This window comes from Erpetoichthys calabaricus, chromosome 8, assembly GCF_900747795.2.
Source record: "Erpetoichthys calabaricus chromosome 8, fErpCal1.3, whole genome shotgun sequence".
Lineage (NCBI taxonomy): Eukaryota > Metazoa > Chordata > Cladistia > Polypteriformes > Polypteridae > Erpetoichthys > Erpetoichthys calabaricus.
Window position 1 is genome coordinate 71,069,492 of NC_041401.2, and position 21,536 is coordinate 71,091,027.

Here is a 21,536-nt window from a genome sequence, read left to right on the forward strand (position 1 = left end):
AACAAATAATATGTGACACTGAGAAATTATAATTCATAATAACGGGAACAGGTAAAAACTACAACTTCCTAAAATGGACAAAACCAACATATAAAGATAAACATAGATAATAAGCAGCAGATAGATAATCAGTAACAGAGGCAGCATAAAGTATAAAAACAGAATAGAAATATAAAGTGTAATGTGCAGGTAGGTGTGTGATGGACAAGTCAAATACAGTTACAGTTGTGTGAGATGGATAGATAGAATGAGGTGAACCAAATTATAAACTACAGTCAGTTATTTAGGAGTCTAATGACCTTGGGAAAGTAAGAGTTCTTTAGCCTGGAAGTCCTGCATTTCATACTTCTATACTCCTGCCTGAGGGTATAAGTGTGAACAGTTTGTGTTGGGGTGGGTGAGGTCTTTGAGGATCGAGGCCGTTCTCCTGCGGATTCTGCAGTTGTAGATGCTCTGCAGAGAGGGTAGTGGGGTCCTGGTGATCTTCTCAGCAGTCTTTACCACTCTCTGCAGGCGTTTGTGGTCCATAGCAGTAGTGTTACTGTACCACACAGTAATGCAGCTGGTCAAGATGCTCTCAACAATGCAGCGATCGTTCCACAGTATGTCTCAGAATTATTTAGTTCAGATTGTTTATAAAGATTTCATTCCTGGTCATTTTTTTTTATTAGTTTTAATGACTCTTTAATTCAGATCGAACTTGGGTTTATACTACTCGCAGAATTTGAAAAGCAACCACTTTAGTCAGTTGAGCCACAGTCAACTGTGGCGGCGTCTTTTCTTCATAGCGAACTTGTTACTTTTGTGCTCCACAAAATAATGTAAAGTATTAATAAATGAAATATCTCAATACTTGATTGAATAATAACATCTGTTGATTTAAGGATTCTCAAATGTGCTTACACTACCTATATTATGGCAAAGTACAGGGTTAAACCTTCATTTTCTGTCTACTCTGTTTTAATTAAGTTAGAACAAAGAAAACAGGCTATTAAATGTGATCTCAAGCAAAGATGAGGGTTAATAATAATACTAATAATAGGAGCAATAATAATGATACAGTGTAAAAGAGCCGTGGCTCCAGAGTGAGGCATCTTATTTTGTTTAACTCTTGCTATCATATAGAACATTCTGCCTGTCGGCGTTAGTTATATCTATACATTTTTTTTAGACATCAGACACTGGAAGCTGCTGACAAACCCTTCTGTTCGTTGCCAGTCTGTAGCGGCGAAAAAGTAAATGCAATACGGTTTTAACAGACGTTATTGAACTTGATCATGAGTTTGTGTAACATTAATGCAAATGGCCAGGAGGTATAACTAGAGAGGTAAGTGTCAAATGCTTTGAAGCTTCGATACGATTTCCGACACAATTGATTCAAATGTTTCTATGCTTTCTGAGACTTCACTCCGCCCATCACTATTGGAGTGTTCTTTTGTCTTTATTATGTAGATTAGACCATGATGATGATGATAATATAATAATAATAATAATAATAATGCAATTTATTTATAGGGCACTTTACATTAGTAGTAAATCTCAAAGTGCTACATAAAAAAGTTTAAACAAAGGCAAAGCAAGATAAAAACAGAGATAAATCAACAATAATTAGTAGCATGCTTGTTAATAAGCTTTCCTAAATAGAAAAGTATTTAGCTGTTTTTTTAAACAGCCCACAATCTGCTATGTTCTCAGGCTCTCTGGTAGGGCATTCCAGAGCCATGGAGCAATGGCTGCAAAGGCTCAGTCACCCATTGTACGAAGTTTGGTCACAGGGGGGCGAAGGCGGTAGGTATTTGCAAAACGGAGCTTTCTTGTAGTGGATTGTAATATAAGGAGTTCATTAAGATATTGTGGAGCAATTCCATGGATACACTGGTGAGGTATGATATTGACTCACCACAATCTGGGCCTTCCAGATGGAGGTTATTGAATCCCTTTGACTACAAACAAGTAATGATGCTTCTTTTAAAACTAATCAGTTGCACCAGTGATGATTTAGGTATGTCGTATTAAATGGGGTAAATACTTGAAAAGTTACTTTGTGCTAGAGATTTGTAAATGATTTAGACTACTTTGCAGAGATCTGTTTTCACTTTGACATTAGTATTTTTCTGTTGATCAAAGCAACATATTAAATCCACTGTGATTCCATGTTGTATAACAATTAAATGAGAAAACTTCCAATAGGGTGAGTACTTTTTATGGGCACTGTAAACCTCAACTGTGACAGTCAAAAGAGGGATACTTTGACACTATAGTAATACACTGTAATATACAGTGTATAAATATAGTTAATGTAAATTTCTTCAAATTTTAAATTGTAATTTTCCTCCGAGTTCTTTTACTTAAGGACATAGGGGTGTGTGTAGAGTTTTTGTTTTTCCTCATCCTTTTGATTGCAGATTCCAAACATGACTGATTTGGCCCTTCAGTGTGTTTACCTGCTTTGATTTTGGACCATGGAAGCAGAATGCTTTTCTTTTCTTGCTACTGTATATCACTCTTCTCGCTGTGTTATTTTTCAGTGCTGCAAGAAATTAAAAGCAACACGTTTCAAGCGCCCAAAACTGAGCAACTACAGAAGTGTGGCCGGGATCAGGTCAGGGGTTCCACAGTAGCCATGGAAGCACAGGCGCACAGAGGTACAGCAGAATTTGAGCAAAAACTCAGAGAACGATAGTAGCACAGTCTAGGTTCATTAGAAATAATATCCTATGAAGAGATTCTATTTAATAATCTTTATTTACCAGATATTACCTCAAGATAAGTAGGTATTAAAGTCAATTTTTTTGACTAAATTAATGAACATTTGTTTCTATATAGTTTTAAATGAACTGGTTTGAAATAGCAACATTAACTTTTGAGCATCATTTTTTTTTAAAATGTTCCAGACAAACAAAAAATCTAACTCCCTAGCTTTAGTTTATTAACTAAAATAAAAAAGTTAATTCTGCCTTAATGGCAGTTAAAAAATACTCTGATAATTAGCCTTTTTTACTTTAAAATTCTTGTTACACATGTGTATATTTCTATTATGTGCTTATCTAAGAGTGCACAAGTTATTTAAAGGGACAGCAATTGACAAACCTATGTTTATTTCCAGTAAATCCCCAGTACTCCTGTCATCAAAATTTCATATGTAGTAGAGTATAAGTGAGATTAGTTTTTGCGCGTTTTTGTACTCATCTAATCTTGAAGTAGTATTTTGTTAAGGTATAGCTGTACACACATGCCACATACCAAATTTTATGCCACGTGGAAAAAACTAGTAGTGAGTCTTAATCTTGTTATTTTGTCGATTAATCTGAACAAGCAGAACGTTCCTTAGGAATTGCAAGGAGGACAAAGTTCACATGGTTGTTTTCTTCTGTTTTTCAATGAAATTAGAGGTTTCAGAGGGTGTAGCAGGATTTGGAAACAAGTATGGTCTGTTTTATGATGTAAAAGTGTCCAGAAAAAGCACTTTAATCTCTAAGGTTCTTTTTAAATTGGTGGACAAGTTAATACTGGAAATACCTGAACCTTTAGCCTTAATTCCCACATACTCCCTGTAAAAGCTACCTATTCAACATTCACTCTGCACAGGTAAGCTCAAATATAAAGCAAAACTTTGTCAACACTGGCTGAGGCTAGGTACCTCAAGAGGCGTTCCTGAGGGATTCGCTTACATGTTGATCCATCTCATGATTACTTTACCTGAAAGAGCAACACTTCAGAATACCCCAGCAAAAACCTCAACAGGTTTCTCCTGTCTGGCTTTGTATCCCGAACGCTACCTCTGAAAGGACTGCACAATCTTAACTGAATCCAAGGGCTACCCCTGACAGTACATAACCTAAATGGGTGCAGTTTGTTTCATTAACTATCATTGGTCATTGATAAATGTCAGTAAATGAAAGGACAATTCAGCAAATCAGTACTCAAAACTATTTCAATCATTAATTTTGTTTATTTGAAGACAAAACCAGGTGTAAATGTTAGATATGAAATCGTACAGCGTAAATGATTCAAATCGGGATCATACAACAAGCTTCTTTTCAGGTGGCTATAGCTTTGGCTGTTGCAGTCTTTGTTTTCTTAAAAGAGGCGGCATGATGCTTAGGAGCGGAGGGGTGGTCTGTAGGTGGCAAAGTCTGACTGAGTTCCCTTCTCTTTGTCTGTTTCTCTTTCTGTCATCCTAGTGTTCATAGTTATGATGTCTCTCTAACAGTGTATTTTAAAACTCTTTGAATTTATAGCATCTTCTTGGTTGTCCCTTTTCATGATAAAACACTACATTATATAAGATATTGTTACATCAGTCAAAGTTTGACACAACTGATAAGTTCCCATGGTCTGGTTGATTTCTGATTAAGTTACTTTTGGATAAACACGAAACTTGTGAAAGTCCCATGCCTCCATTTCACATATTCTTGCAAGCACACACACACACTGGTCACTTTTCTAAGCTTAAACATATACATTATTAATAAACAATGACTCTTAACAATTTATACTTATATTCCCAGAATTCCTGCCTAGTCTATTTTGCATACACCCCAGAATTTTAGCTACTTCCAAAATCTGACAATATTGGAAAACTGCCTCATGAATATTAAAGATCTATGAGGTAATTTGTAACTACTTGCCATTTCAGTTACAGAACATTTTTATTACAGAATGTCAGTTTATGAGCTGTAAGGCACAGTCTTGGTCATAAATTTTATGAGCTATTATCTAAATAATTCTAAAATAAAAACCACACTAAAATAAAAGACAAATATTACAAGTTGTATTTAGCATACTTGTAAAAGCATACTTTTCCAACAGCATTACAGGTCAAAATCATAAGGACAAACTTAGAAAGAGGGTTGTGTCACCTTCAACATTCTGGTGCTTACAGAATTGTTTTGGTGCTGCTAATGATTGCACCAATGAAGAAGTGCATGAAAAAATGCAGGACCCTTGTACAATATGCTGTGAATGAGGTAGAGTTTTTTGGAACACCGCAACTACAAATGAACTTCTAAAGATATTTTTCTGAAAGACAGTGTTCATATACGAAACTTGAAGTACTATAACACAAAATCCTACAAAAACCCTTTCACATTTCAATCTTATAATCTCTACTTTGTTTATATTGTGTTAATTGGGTTAAGTTTTGTGTGATAGCTGCCTACTTTTATATATATTGTAACCAACAATATTTATGTGACAAATAAGCTAATTATTTAAAAAATGAAAATACTTCAATAAATTGGTTGCATAAGAACAGTACGTACACTCTCAATATAAACTAAAGTAATTTGCCTTCACCAAATATCGCTAACAATATCTCTTATAAAAAAAAAAAATTAAAGTTGAGCTGTCTCTATAGGACAGGATAGTATATGTTTTACTTATATACCATGCAAAATGTACATGAATGATGTGCATTTAATAGAAATATCCCCAGTTTACATTATGCTTTACAGAGACTTATTAGAAAAACATTTAACAAAGAACTGTTTCTTCCCTGTAAAGTCTTGTAAAGAGAAATGAATTTCCTTGTCTGATTTTTAAATATATATATATATATATATATATATATATATATATATAATACTGTTTTAATATTAGTTCATCATATAGGTTATATTCCAGCCCAACCCCCCAAGCCACGCCAAGGAAAGACAGCAAAATAGAAGTATAGTGGATGCTTTAATTATTTGGGAGTACCAGAAAAATATTTGCCCTTACCATCAGGGAATACGAACTGCTATATATTGCAATTTATTACATAGTTCTATTTCAGTTTTTAATGCTAAGAAGTGCTAGAGGCTTTCAGAAAGTATTGGGAGGCTGGAGAAGTAGACATAGAATGTACTGTATGTCATTGCACATACATAAATACAGGTTGTGTCTTGCCTTGTCATTTTAGATGAGACAAGAAGTTAATATTTATGACATGTTATTTGCAGATCTTAATGTGCCCCAACATTGTACATAGATGCTCTGTCATTTCTCTGACTCCTCATGGTATCTCGTAACCTTTGTTGTAGCTCTTTTTGTGTTTATTTACTTGTAAACTTATGTCTGTCTCTTTTCTGAAAAGTCTTTCTGTTAGTTTATTCAATTGCATAATTACTGAAATATGTAAGGATTGTTATTAGGATATACTGTAGTACCCTTTTGGGGAATAATAAAATGCTGTTTGCATAAAAGTTGGATGCAGTCTAAATGGCAATGTCATGGTCCATGCTGTAAAACAGTGATCTGTCAGTGTAAAGAAAGCAGATCTACAGTGTTTTCAAAATATCAACTGTCCATATTTTTAGAGTTTTTATTTGTGGTTTGGACATTTCAATTCTGTTTTGTACATGGGTAGCAAATGAATAGTACTATGATCTATTCGACAATGGAGCCCAAATATATGTCTTTAACATTGCCACAACGTTTATCAAGTATCTTACTATACCTGATAGAAACTGGTAAGCGGATTGTGTTGAAAATCCTTTAAAACAAAGACTTAAGCATTCAGGTTTTGCGAAGCTTCTGATAAATGCAGTGAGTAACCTCAGGCGCAGCACTAGTAGTATTGGCACGAGATTGAACATAAATGAACGTAAACAAAGCAGAATAGTATATTTCCTGATTCCCTAATTGGGCTCTAAAATAACAGTTCCGTCACAGATGAACAAATAGTCCCTCACCAAGTACTGAGTGCACTATATATTCGTGATTTAAATGCTAAGGCCCCCACCTCCTTTTTTTCCCCTGAGTACTCAGTTCTGTTGACACACATCAAGGAGGAATCATGTAGGTCAAGCATTGAATAGGGATGTCAAAGTGAACCCAAGTCACTGTAAAGACCATACTGCACGACTCACATTTGTTTAAGCATACTCTTAAATTGATTAAAAATGCATACCTTTTACTCCTCAGAGAATGAGAGTTGACAAGGAATGACAGAGGGGGTTAGTGGTCTAGTGCCATGTCATCAAGGACCTCTACAGGTTCCTTCCCAATGTCCATATTCGTGTTAATACTTCCCTTAATATCCACCTGCACTACTGAAAATTTAACTAATTAACTTACCCAAATTCAGCTGAGGAACAAACAAACTGAGAGCAGCAACTACCAGCTGCATATATAAGCAATTCTGATGCCTGTCTACTACCTGTGGTGGCTTTGGGTGGAGTTTTGACATTGATAAAGCATTCTAAAATGAGTGAGATTTAAAAAGAAATAATAAAGAATGATCATAACACTAGTACTGCAAATCAAAATTGGAAAACAAAACAAGTTGCTACAACCCTTGATGGCACAAAGAGCAAGTCATCATCACCACAGGATGTTGGTTATGAGGTTTCCAGTTACCTTATTTTTATTTCACCTTTGTTAAAAAGAATGCAACACTTCTGTATGGACATACTATTTTTTGGGAAAGACAGCATGTTGTTTCTTCTTCTACTGTACTTATCGAAATGCTTCACAGAGGGTTATTAAATCTAAACAGGCATTGTTTTTCTGTTTCAGCTAACAAGTGCTGCTGATGTAATCATTTTAGAGTATTTTAAATTTTGGATTTGTCTATGAAAGTTAACTTTGTCACAGCCATAATAAATTTAATCTTGAAAGCTCACCTTCAAAAAGTTAAAGTGCATTTGAGTGGTGAAAGAAAAAAGGTGAATAATAAAGCAAGTAAAATGTTGTTTTGCTATTCGTTTTTCACTAGGAGCACACATTTGTTTAGCTTTTATAACAGGAGAACTAAATTTAATGTAAATAGTCTGTAGCCGTGTGACATTCAGTTAAGATTCAGATATGTATGCAGTTAAAAAGTATTCAGTTAAAAGGTATTCTGTTTCATGCAATCCTAACAATTTATTTATAATGCTGTTGAATAAATTATTTTTTAGTAATCTGCATGTCCCATGCAATGTCCGATCTGGATCTTGCAATAGTGTATTGGTTTTCACTTTGTTTCTATGTGTGCATGTAATTTTCTGGGATCAATAAAGTAATTAACATAATTATGTGCTTGTCAAAGTGAAAGATTTTCAAGCACCATTGTTTAGTCTATCCCTTCTTTTAATTCACTGACACTCTTTGTTTTAGTCTGGCCTATGGTCATCACTAACACAAATACTAAACCTTGCAAAGTATAAATGTAAACATTCAAGAGACTCTGGGGCTCCCATGCTTTGGGTAACAACTAAAACTGCCCAAGTATTATTATAATAAATAATACACTTGAATCAATGTGTAGCTGATATATAAACAAAGACTGTTGTTTTTTCTAATGATTATGACAATTATCTCTTGGTCTTCATAACCTCAAACACTGTGATAAGATGACATCTGTGTGAATAAGACCAAAACAGGTTTATTTACTCATGGTAAATAAATACCATCTCACCCTTTATGAGACCTAATTCTTCTACACCCAGCTTTAATAATAATAATAGTAACAATAATACATTTTATTTAATAGGCACCTTTCTTAGCACTCAAGGTCACCTTACAATAAAATGAAACAACATTAGTAAAAGAAAAACAAGAGAATGATAAATCACAAAGCAATAATTAGCAAACAAATAAAGATAACCATGAGTAACAGTGTAGAATTCACAATTGGTATGCCAGCTTGAAAAGATAAGTTTTGAGGGCAGTTTTAAAATGTGTTATTGAATCAAGCGGACGTATATGAGAGGGAAGAGAATTCCAGAGTTGAGGAGCACTATGAGAGAATGCTCGAGCTCCCATAGAACTGAGTTTGATGTGTGGTACAGAAAGTAGAGCTGCAGATGAGGATCTGAGTGAGCAAGCGGGAGTGTAAGTCTGGAGGCGATCAGTGAGGTGGTGGAGAGCTTTAAATGTTAAGAACAGTATTTTGTATTGTATTCTGTAGTTAACAGAGAGCCAGTTAAATTGAGAGAGAAGTGTAGTATGTTCAGTGGATTTAGAACAGGTTATTATTCTGGCAGCAGAATTTTGAACAAGTTGTAAGCGATGGAGGCATTAACCAACACTTCAGTACTGTGTTGCGTAAGAACAGGACGAAGTCTAGAAATGTTTCGGAGATGGAAGAAGGCAGTCCGAGAAATGTTACTTATATGGGAAGAAAAAGAGAGAGTACTGTCAAGAATAATGCCCAGGCTCTTAACTTGGGAAGAGATGTTTGTGTTGATATTGTTAATTAAAATAGAAGAATGGTTAACCTTAGCAAGGTTCACCGACAAATGCGCCCCTACAAAACCGCGACCGACAAATGCGCGCCGACAAACCCGCAAACTGATTTTCGACAAATGCGCGCCGACAAAATCGCGAAAATCAAAATCTCTGTATCAATAAGCAGTGGAAAGCCTATTGACTGTGCTGACCCACTAATATGTAGCCAGGTATCATGTAATATATAGCAAAATGTTTTATTTCTCATATCTCATAATATTGACATCTAAATTAAGTTTTACAAATCATATTTAAGTAGAACTTTTTATGCTTTTATACTACTAACTAGTCATTTAGCCCGTTACAATAATGGGCGCTAGAACAGTAGTGCATAAACATTAGGAACAGTCTATATTAAATGGCAAGGGACTTTGACCTCATTCTTTTTGTTGGTCGTATTTTTCTTTCTTTCAGCCTTTCTTTTGTTGATGTTTACTTGCTGAGCTGACCGTTGTTCGTGGGCTGCCGCCTCGTATTGTGTGTCTTTAATTTTCTGTGACAGTAATACTGTCTTGTACGGCTCTATTCAATAAGGGCGCGCACAAGCATCCTTCAATAAGGGCGCGCACAAAAAGGTGAGCTTCAAAAGGGCGACCTCAATTGAGTGCAGCGAATAAAGGCGTTCGTAGATAATTTAGTTCAAATGGCTCTGGAATATGTGAAGAGCAACAAAGGTGCAGATCTTTATTTACGCGCGCCTTTATTCGCTGCACCCAATTGAGGTCGCCCTTTTGAGGCTCGCCTTTTTGTGCGCGCCCTTATTGAAGGATGCCTGTGCGTGCCCTTATTGAAAGATACCATCTTGTACGTCCGCTGGCTTGTACGTCCGTAATATACCTTTAATTTTCTCTGGCGGTAATACTGACTTGTATGTGGCTGTAATATGCATCACTGTATTGTGTACCTTTAATTTCCTCTCGCAGTAATACTGGTTTGTATTTCCGTAAAACGCCTCTAACTTTCTCTGACAGTAATATCGCGCATGCGTACTTCACACACGGACACCTGGACGCACACAGGGATTTTATTAAAAAGGATTATCGCGCATTTGTCTGCGTGTTTTTGTCGCCGCGATTTTATCGGCGCGCATTTGTCGGGTCACTCCTTAGCAAGTGTAGATTTAGACCCAATGAGGAGAACCTCCATTTTATTGTTGTTTAATTGGAGAAAATTGTGAGTCATCCATGTCTTTATGTCTTGGAGACATGCCATAAGAGTATCTGGAGGGAAAACAGAAGTGGATTTAGTGGATAGAAATAGCTGTGTGTCATCAGCATAACAATGAAACTTAATACCATGGTGCCGGAAGATATAAATGAGAAAAAGAAGTGGCCCCAAAACAGAACCCTGCGGAACTCCCAGAGTAACGACTGTGTTCTCAGACTTAAAGCCCTTTATTTGAACAAATTGCTTCCTATCAGTAAGGTAGGAAGAAAACCACTGGAGGACAAGGCCACAGACTCCAAAACTAGCTAGACGTTTCAAAAGTATCTGATGGGATATGGTGTCAAATGACGTACTGACTGCCTCCCTGTCCTTCCAGGCATCCCGGCTGGGTCTGGCCCCCTGCCCCCTGTGACACGAGAAGATCACGTCTTGACCCAAGATTTTTTTATTATAATAGAGAGACTTTAATTTTTACCAATTTAGTGCAACACATCCCTTCTTCGGCAGTGGTATAGACATCCTCCATTGAAACCAAATTATTGTGCAAAGTAGTAGTTTAACAAAGAAGGTATAGTATTAGAATAATAGAGGGCTTATGTTCCAGTTCCAAAATCAAAAGTAAGGATGGCAATGACCTGAATTAAATAGTGTTGCTAAAAGACAATCAGTAAAGCACTGGAATGCACAGTGTTTTATTTATATATATATATATATATATATATATATATATATATATATACATATATATACATATATATATATATATATATATATATATATATATATATATATATATATATATATATACATATATATACATATATATATATATATATATATATATATATATATATATATATATATATATATATATATACATATATATACATATATATATATACATATATATATATATATATATATATATATATACATATATATATATATATATATATATACATATATATATATATATATATATACATATATATACATATATATATATATATATATATATATATATATATATATATATATATATATATATATATACATATATATATATATATATACATATATATATATATATATATATATATATATATATATATATATATACATATATATATATATATATATATATATATATATATACATATATATATATATATATATATATATATATATATATATATATACATATATATATATATATATACATATATATATATATATATATATATATATATATATATATATATATATATATATATATATATATATATATAATATAAATTAGACGATTCACACTGAAGCATCAGTGAACATGGAGATTTGTTCATGTTTCTTGTGTGAATACAGGGTTTAAATAAAATGTAAGATCTGATACTAGACTAATAATTTTTGAGATCATATATGATCCAATATTTAATCTGATGAATTTAATGCTAAGTTTAAATATTCTTAAAAAAAAAAAAAAAAAAATTTAGAGGGTTTGCTTCTATAATTTCAGCTTCTGCTGAGCCTGTGGAGACCTCCCGTTGGACTGAAGAAGAAATGGAAATAGCTAAGAAAGGTAGGGTGTGCAGGTTTTCCTTTTTCTTTTTTTTTCTCCCAAACACTACTCTTGATTAATGTGTTAAACACAATTCATTTATTGCTTGTTAATCACCAGAGAAAGTAAAGAACTCTTTTCTTTGTGCTTTTAATAAAGTAGTTAGTGAAGCATGGTAGTGAGCCTGGAACTTTTTTTATTTTGTTAAATTTTGTAAGTTAAATATGCTTCACTTTTTGAATGCTGCAAAGAAATAGAAGTAGAGGAAAGATGATTGCTCATGGCCTAGCATTATTCACCTCAGTGCATTGATAATAAAAGCATGAAATTTTGCATTTTAAGCATTCTAAATGCCTTGTGTTCTACAGTCCTTTTTCTTACTCATCAACAGTTGAAAATAGCATAGAATACTCAATGACTTGAGAACAATAGATGATTGAGCTGTCTGTCAGCTTCTTAGAGTGATCAGTAGGTTAGTTTTTCAGTGGTTCACCTGTTTGACTACTGTAGTGGCTTATTCATCACCAGAATATTCTGGTCTTTTAAGGTATTTTAATTGACTACATTAAACCTCCATAGCAATAACTATGTTCAAGTAGTTGTGAGCTACAAAGGGTAATGTCACATATCTAAAATTAATGACAGTGTTTTAGAGATTTGTGGCATACATACTGTAGTACAATAGACTGTGTTTATATGATGGATTCAAGGTTTACTGTAATTATTAGATTCAAGAGGCCAGACAATTCCAGAATTGTAATCAGGACTTGGTTTATCCTTTTTCTTTCTTAAAACCCTTATTCCACCAATCAAATGTTACCTTAATTTTTTGTTTCAATTTAGTAAAGTTAAATTAAATGACGCTTTTAATTATATTGGTATTAATTTCAGAAAGCATTTTTTGTGGTGGTTTTCTTTTTAAACTGGGTCTGTAATATAAAGCATCATTTGGAGCAATTTGTGTATAATTTGTAACCTAGAAATTCAGTATTTTAATGATTATAACAAACTTTTGCCAGGTATTGTATTTATATATCATAGCGATATTATTCTGAAAATAATTTTTCACAATAGAGATGTAATGTTTTACTTAATTCTACAAAGTCAACTGTCTCTGTGTTACATTTTAATTAAATATTTATTTATTGATTTATTTCTCTAAGGACACGTATTGAGGAAAGATGAGGAAAGCTGTAATACAGCTTTTAATGTATGATCTGCACAGATAGCTCTCTGTTAGCTTCAGTTTTTTCAGGATTTTGTAATCTTCCATATTTTTTTTTTTTTTTTTTTTTATAAACAGTGTGTTTAATTATTGGCCTCACTGTATGAGTATCATGCAGATTTAATTGGAAAATAAAACTTATTTGTTGATTGTATTTTTAGGTAGCTCCACATTATTTATATAATTCTTTACTGAAATCTGTGTAGCTTTGGCATATCTGATATGTGTAGACTTAACACTACAACAAACTATTTGTTCATGATTTAATAAGAAGAATTTGCAGGTGCCATTAGAGAATTCCAATAGCAAGATAATGGTCTTACTGACACCTACCTCTTATATATATTTCTCTTCTGGTTCGTCCTGCTTCCACTTCAAAACCAGTCCCGCCCACACGCAGCCAACACCGCATTTCTCGATTCCTATTCATCCTCTTCCATGTCATGCACTATACTGGCCTGCTGAGCGTCATACATCCAACAAGTACAGTACTCGAGGTGCTGCCACAACAGTAAAGTAGCTTTACCACCATTGCGGGAGCCACCTGCATCTTTACAACAGCTTCTTACACAGCAAACATCAGACGCTAAAAATTATCGTGAACACATTCGAGAATACAACTCTTCTCTAGCGTTTGCTTCCATGGGTGCACAGATAACTCAACCTCCTGGCCACGGACCATACGTTTTAAAATACATGGGCAAATTTATCACCAAATCTCTCCACTATATGCTAACACTTCTACCTCTCCAGAATATGGACAGTTGTATGCTTTTGACACAGCACAAGCTACTGAAGTATGCTTACAAAATAAAGCAAACTCTGCATGCAGCGAAAAGTTACTTCTCCAGCTAGATTCCATGCTCAGAACCATCATCCCCTTCACTAAATCATGCAAACACATGCATGAAATCACTCAGTCCAATCCAACAGTATCTGTACGAATGATTTTCAAGGAAAACCCAAGGAAGGATTTATGACGATACAATGCCCCGACATGTCACACCAATGTTGCAACGATTTTCGTCGGAGTAGATGGCGAACCGCCTGCTGAAAGGGACATTTGCATCTATCCCATAGGCAACTCCTGTAAACAGATTTCCATGCTCAGTATGAATTGCGATCCTGTGGTTTACCCACTTTTATTCCCTTACAGAGACATTGGCTGGCACAAAGATTTACAATACGTTCCCGATAAAAGAACCGGCAAGCGAATAAGGCTTACTCAATGGCAGTTTTACGCGTACAGATTAGCAATGAGGAATACATTTAGTATTTTGCACTCCAGCGGTAAACTATTCCAACAGTACGTCGTAGATGCGTATGTTAAAACAGAGGGCACGCATCTCAGCTATCTCAGATTACATCAACAAGATCTATGCGTGGAACAATACAAAAGACTCTCAGACGTACTGCAAGCAAACGCTGAAAATAACAACGTACGTGTAGGCAAAATGATCATATTACCATCCACATTTCCAGGAAGTCCAAGATACTTGCGACAAAACTATCAGGATGCCATGGCCATAGTACGTAAATTCGGAAAGCCTGATTTATTTATCATTTTCACATGTAATCCTGCTTGGCCAGAAATTCTACATGCACACTGCGTCTTTCAGGAAGTATTTATTTCTTCTTGATTTCTGAATTCCTTTCTCACCGTTTCTGTTCCTATTCTTACACCGCCGTATGCTACGGTGGGCGTCGGCTAGTTTTTAATAATTAATTTCTCTCTGTTTGTTCACAGGATTAGTTGAACATGGGCGGAATTGGGCCGCAATTGCCAAAATGGTGGGCACAAAGAGTGAGGCCCAGTGTAAGAATTTTTATTTTAATTACAAGAGACGACACAACTTGGATTATCTCCTTCAGCAGCACAAACAAGTAATTAAATATTACACTTTATTGGTTGTTTGCTTTTATGTTAAGAAACTTGTTTCGTATTTCTACTTTTGCATCTCTTACAAATGTGCCTGTTTAGCAAAACAAATTCAGATTCTGAGATATCAAGGTATACATTCATCTTGGTCTTCATTTAATCTGTTTTTAAATAAATGGCCTAAAAATTAGCCATTTATTCATAGACTTAGCAGTTGTAGTGTTAATGAGTATTATGAGGATCTGTTTATGATTCCTTTTTATATAAAGTTACAACACTGTGCCGATTGCTTTTTTCTGTTAAATTTAGCTGTTTCACCTTTTATAAGTATTATGTTAGTTGTATTAATATCTTGGCACACAGAGTATAAAGATGTATTTATCCTTTTTTGGTATGGACCTTTTTTGAGTTTACTATAACATCAGTGTTTACATTAATACATCAAGCTGCTTTTTCCATTTGTTCTTTGAATGTTAATTTATCTATATTATTGCTCCAAAATGCTAACTTTCAAAGTTATATGAAAAGTGCTAAAATTCAGATTGTTTTATGGTAGTGTTACATGTATTGAAAGTTTTAATAGTTTTAAATGCAGACAATTTTCAAAGAATGTGAAGATCATAATTGTGCTAGGTTCCCTTGTGCATAATTCTTTCAGAACAGGCTTCTGCCTTACTGTGGCATTGATTTTAATTAAGTGGGTTCAGAAATATTAATAAAGACGCACTATTGAAGCCAGCACAAGCCCATCCTATCTTTCTTTTCTTTTTTTATCATTTTAATTTTTTTGCAGGAAGCATTACAGAGGTTTATTTTAGAACTACTTGCTTTTAAATGTCAAAGATTATATTTGCATACTGAATGTTTTAGAATAGTTTTGTGAAATTATATATTAGTTCTATTCTTTTTTTGTTTAATCCATAATATAATGAAAGGGTACAAAACACTCAATAATGTTGGATTTTGTTTTTAAAAGCATTAAAATAAAAATTGATCTTTTATTTAGGGATAACTAAATAATTCATTGCATAGATAAACATGTTTGTTCCTAGATAAATTCAAAAGTTATATTTAAATGTATGTTCCAAATTTGAAACAAATTACTATTCTGTTGTAATTCTATACAACTGTTTTTTTATGGTGCCAATAAAATCAGAATGTTTAATGATTTTGGTAATCCTAACAAGCATTTAGTAAGACTTTTCTGTATTATTTTTAAAGTTGTAATTAAATTACCTTTCAACTGGTTAACAGATGTCAGAATCCAACTATTTATATCAGCTGCTGGTCAAATTGGAAGTGGATCATGGCAACTACCAGAAATGAAGCTCGATCTTCCTGATATTTATATTAATTTTGTTTTTTTTGTTTTGTTTTTTTTAATATAATTAAGTGTAATATACTGTAATGGGAACTCTGTTTAGTTTTCAGTATTTCAGAATAGCTTCAAATTAGTCTCCTGGCCATAATTATTTCACTGGAAAAAGCACATACATAGTTTTTAAGGTCAAAAATATCATAAGGCTAAATGGCTTTTGATAAGAACATTGTGAATTTATTTACAGGGTTCAAGGAGATCCAGGGAAGATCGTGATGTGTCTCAGTGTGAAAGTGTGGCATCTACTGTGTCTGCTCCGGAGGATGAAGAAAATGAAGGCTCCAATGAAGAAGAAAACCCAGAGGACAGCGAAGGTACTCCAGCTTCTGAGCGATTATCGAATTTGACAACTTTGAGCATCTGTGCTACACTTTACATTTGAATTGTTACATTCTTCTTTAGGTGCAGAGAACAGTTCTGATACAGAAAGTGCATCATCTCCATCTCAAATGGACACTAACAAGGCTGGTGAAGAAATGTCAGAATGTGCCAAAACCAGTCGTGATAGCAGTGAATCATCAACTGATCTTGCAAACCAAACAAAAGTCTTGCCTGAACTGTCCCCCGTGTCTGGTTCTGCATGTGCAAGGCCTCATGAGAACCAGTTTTCAGAAATGCATGTTAAAGAGGAAAAGAGTCCAGAGGAGGTTGAATCCACAGACCAGGATGAAAGAAGTCGAATTGCCTATGAGCAGCATGTGCAGACCAAAGTGGAACCTGTTGATATTGAAATAAAATCAATTGCTGATGTCCAAATTAAAGTTGAAGCTGATACCAAAGACAAAGGTGCTGAGAAGGAAAATGAAAAGGGGGAGCAGGAGGAAATGGAGCTTGGTCTTCCACAACAGGAACAGAAACAAGAGTCACATTCCGATAATGATTCCAGCGCAACCTGCAGTGCCGATGAGGATATTGATGGAGAGCAAGATACTTCCAGGTAAGAGAGAGCAAAAAATTGTATACCTATGAGGTACAATAAATGATTTTTTTTATCCACATTCCTTGATAGATATGTAACTTGCTGATTTAAACATTTTTTAATATCCTCTTAAATTTGTTATCCTTGAATTTTGAATGTCCTTAAGTAAAGCGTGCATTTCAAATTTGCAATAAATTAAATTATAAAGCTATATTATTGTTCTGCTGCACATTATATTTATTCGGTCTAAATGTGGCATAATTGCAATTTAAACATCAAAGCTAAATATAAAACAATATTTTAATTCAACCCCCAGTCACTTCCATAATGAGTAGCACCAGTAATCCTATTGTAATAGGCTGCAGTAAAACAGTACACAGAATAAAGTTAAGTATTTCATTATTGATTTCTTTGATTCAAGATAAGCTTTCAAACAATCAGAATTTCAAAATAGATTTTCCTGCCTTGTAGTAAACATACCATACATAAAGAATAAAATTAGAGAAGCATTTTTTGTTATTGAAACTATATGAAAATATGCATTTTCATTATTGTGACTTACTTTTCCCAGCATGTCTTATAGTTAAATATATAATGCTTATGCCAAAAGCGTTATTTCCAAACTAATCTCTGTTATCTCATAATTGTCTTGGTCATAAGCAAGTGCATCATCTCCATCGCGACAATATCTGATGTTTTAAAAAAAAAAAAATATTTCTCAATTGGACTCTCGTACATCCAAAATTTAGCAATATAAGATCTTAATGAGCATTTTCATAAGTTGAATGTAGTCATTACAATACATCATCAATTTAAGTAATGAGTTGGCAACTTCTGATGAAATACATACTTTAGTACTAGTGTGCAATTGTTCTTCAAGGAAATATACTAACACTGAGCAAGTGAAAGTTTGTCTTAATCTTTTAAAACCTGTCTTGTTAAGGGTTGCAGGGATAGCAATTTTTGCAGAAGTGCCTTATTCCCTTTTCTCAGTTTATTACCCTCCTTTCTTTAATGTTGAAGTCAGTAGTCCTGCCTTCTCCCTATCCAAAATAATGACTGCACCAATACATCATTTCCTGTGAACAGAACACACTACTTAATAGCTTGATGTTACATATACAGTTACACTGTACACAAATGATATTGACAAGTTTAGAAATGTATTCATTTAGACACAGGGCAATGAATCTGTGAAGCAGCTGCTCTAACTACTGCGCTACTGTGTAGTAATGGTTAGATATCTACTCTCAGCTTGCACAATGTATGACAGCTATTCACATTCCACATTTTGATTACATGCTAATTTTGTTTGTCAAATTAGAGTACATTAATTAAATTCTTAGACAAAATTGGCACACTCCCTTATCTGCACCAATGAACTGAGGTATTTATGTACCTGGCAAGTGTAATTGTCATTGTCTTGTGACAAGAGACATCTATATTACTAAACGACAGTTTAATTTATGCACGGCGGACGCACCGAAGCGTATGCACACTGCTTCGCAGCGCCCCAGAGTCAAACGCAGCAGCTTCCCAGGGTCAGTAGGTGGCGCCCAAACAACACAACCTGTAAACTAAACTTGCTCTAATCCACTGTGCCAGCAGTCTGTGTGGCATGTTTGAATCACATAATGGTAATTCAGTAACAGAGAAACAAAAACGAGACAGCATGGATAAAAACAATAACCGGAGGCTCCTACAACGTGCCTCACAAACACCAGAAGCAAAGAAGTCACGGCTCCAAAACGAAACACAAAACCGAGCGTATATGGATGAAAACAATGAACAAAGGTGCCTACAACGCGCTTCTGAAGCACTACATGCAAGAGAGGCACGGATCCAAAAAGCAACTGCAGAAGGGCTACACATTGTTGTCAAAAAGGTCTAGTTAAGCTGCCTCCTTTGGATAAGTAAAAGCTTTATGGAATGCATTAGATCCTACAATAGTTCATTTGCCTTTGCATCTACCAGGGTAAATATCAAGCCACCACCTGGGAGTGGCCCATACTGCTTTCGTGTGTGTGGACAAATATTGCATCGGATTGGAACAGTGCACCCTGAGCCAAATCACCACCTCAAAAGTGCCCAAATGTACGTGTTAGATCTAGATGATGCAGTTTATCAACGAATGAACCTTCCTGAAAACAAGCAATGCACAGAGCTAATAATGAGAAACGTAGCTGAAGTCATAAACAATCACCCATTAGCAAACTCTATAAAAATGCTACATGAGGTTGAAAAAGAAGCCAATACAAAAGCAGGGACGGACGGTGTGGCACCAACTAAAATTGCCGTAGTGCCAACCTAAACTTGATACTTTGACATGCCCCATTTTGTTTCCAACTGGCCAGGAAGGATGGAGTGCTGGAATTTGCAGATATAAAACAAATCAAGCACAGAAAAGATCACGGGTATCAATGAAAGAATATTTGTCCTACAGACTCTCAGTGAGAGACGAGTTTAATCCATTAATCAATGCAGGAAAGCTAACTCAACAATACATAGGTGATGTTTACGTTCGAGCACAATCACATGATCTCCAATGGATTAAAAACAACCAACCTGCACTCAGGGCCAATAACTACAAGTCGCTGATGGAGTACATAAATCGTGATGCGGGCGTGGTAGATCACCCTGCTGGAAAAGCAGTTATTATGAGTGCAGCGTGCACGCCGGTTTGTACAGTATATATGCACAGATGCCAGAGGCAACAGACGTGTCGTTCACACTACCACCGCTGCCAAAAGCGAGACTGCATGGATAAAAACAATACACGAAGGCGCCTACAACGCGCTTCTGAAACACGCCTCATAACTAGCAGAATCGTACGTCAACGTCGCCGCCATACTGTGAGTGGCACTGTGGATGCACCCACCCTCCATGATATTTCATCCCTACAAATATCGGAGGGAACAGAAAGTGATTGCCAGTCTTGGCTTTGCGATTCTTTTGAGAATCGCGGGGTTGCTGGTGCTGTTATAAAAATGACATAAATTTTGCTTGGCCAAACTTGAATATCCTACTCAAAACCACAAGAAAACCTGGCACATTTTGTCATCCATTGTATTGAGCAGATCAACTGTAATATTTAAAGGACACAGCAAACAGTTACATTTTTTTATCATGTTTTTAAAAGGGGGTGTTCTAAGTTAAATTGCAGGTGATATTTGCTCAGTCCAAACATAGCAGTGAAATTCATTGGCTAAACGGCCACATTATGTTTGTGGTGATGCGATAAAAAGAAGACTCCTTTCAGTTTTAGGGTTTTACATATCTCCGGCAAGGATGGTCAGATAATGTTTATTTGAAAAACAGTATATAGCACATTTTACTTTGTTGTTATTTAACCACTTTAATCCTTTAGAGTACTTGCTAAATATTATAGTCCCAGGCTGCAAATAATGGGAACATGACAGATTTGCAAGCATATTTGAAAAGTGTTCTTGTGTTATCTTGAACTACATTCACATGCACTTTAACACAGGAGTCTATTTTAAAATGATCTGACATGCTTTAATCATTGTGTCCCTGTTAAACATTGCTGTCTTAACTGTGCTGTTGATATGGGAGGAGACTATTATACCGCATACTATTATAATCCGAATTTAGTTGGAAAAAATCTAACTACAGTTTAAAACCGCAATCTCTCTTTACACAAAGCTGTAAAATTAAACCGGGCTAAAGTGATTTAACCATTTAGAGCACCACTGAAATGTTATAGTTCTGTTTATATGAAAGGGGGCAGGGAGGGATGTGTGCCATTAGACAGTGGTGATACAGGATATGAGCAGCTGTGCAATACATGAACCATCCAGTAGCATTGGTGCATCCCTTGTTAAAATTAGGCTTGACTTGAATTCCATTACAGTGATCCCTCGCTATATCGTGCTTCGCCTTTCGCGGCTTCACTCCATCGCGGATTTTATATGTAAGCATATTTAAATATATATCTCAGATTTTTTGCTGTTTCGCAGATTTCTGCGGACAATGGGTCTTTTAATTTCTGGTCCATGCTTCCTCAGTTGGTTTGCCCAGTTGATTTCATACAAGGGACGCTATTGGCAGATGGCTGAGAAGCTACCCGACTTACTTTTCTCTGTCTCTCTTGCGCTGACTTTCTCTGATCCTGACGTAGGGGGATTGAGCAGGGGGGCTGTTCGCACACCTAGACGATACGGACGCTCGTCTAAAAATGCTGAAAGATTATCTTCACGT

General features: G+C 35.1%; 1 protein-coding gene across 1 annotated transcript in view; it reads left to right on the plus strand.

Moving 5' to 3' along the window:
• ncor1 (nuclear receptor corepressor 1) overlaps positions 1-21,536 on the plus strand; it is a 237,649-nt gene that overhangs the window by 128,497 nt on the left and 87,616 nt on the right. Inside the window, 4 exon segments of the mRNA XM_051931234.1 lie at positions 11,876-11,938; positions 14,890-15,026; positions 16,587-16,713; positions 16,802-17,336. Coding sequence (XP_051787194.1) covers positions 11,876-11,938; positions 14,890-15,026; positions 16,587-16,713; positions 16,802-17,336 — 862 coding nt within the window.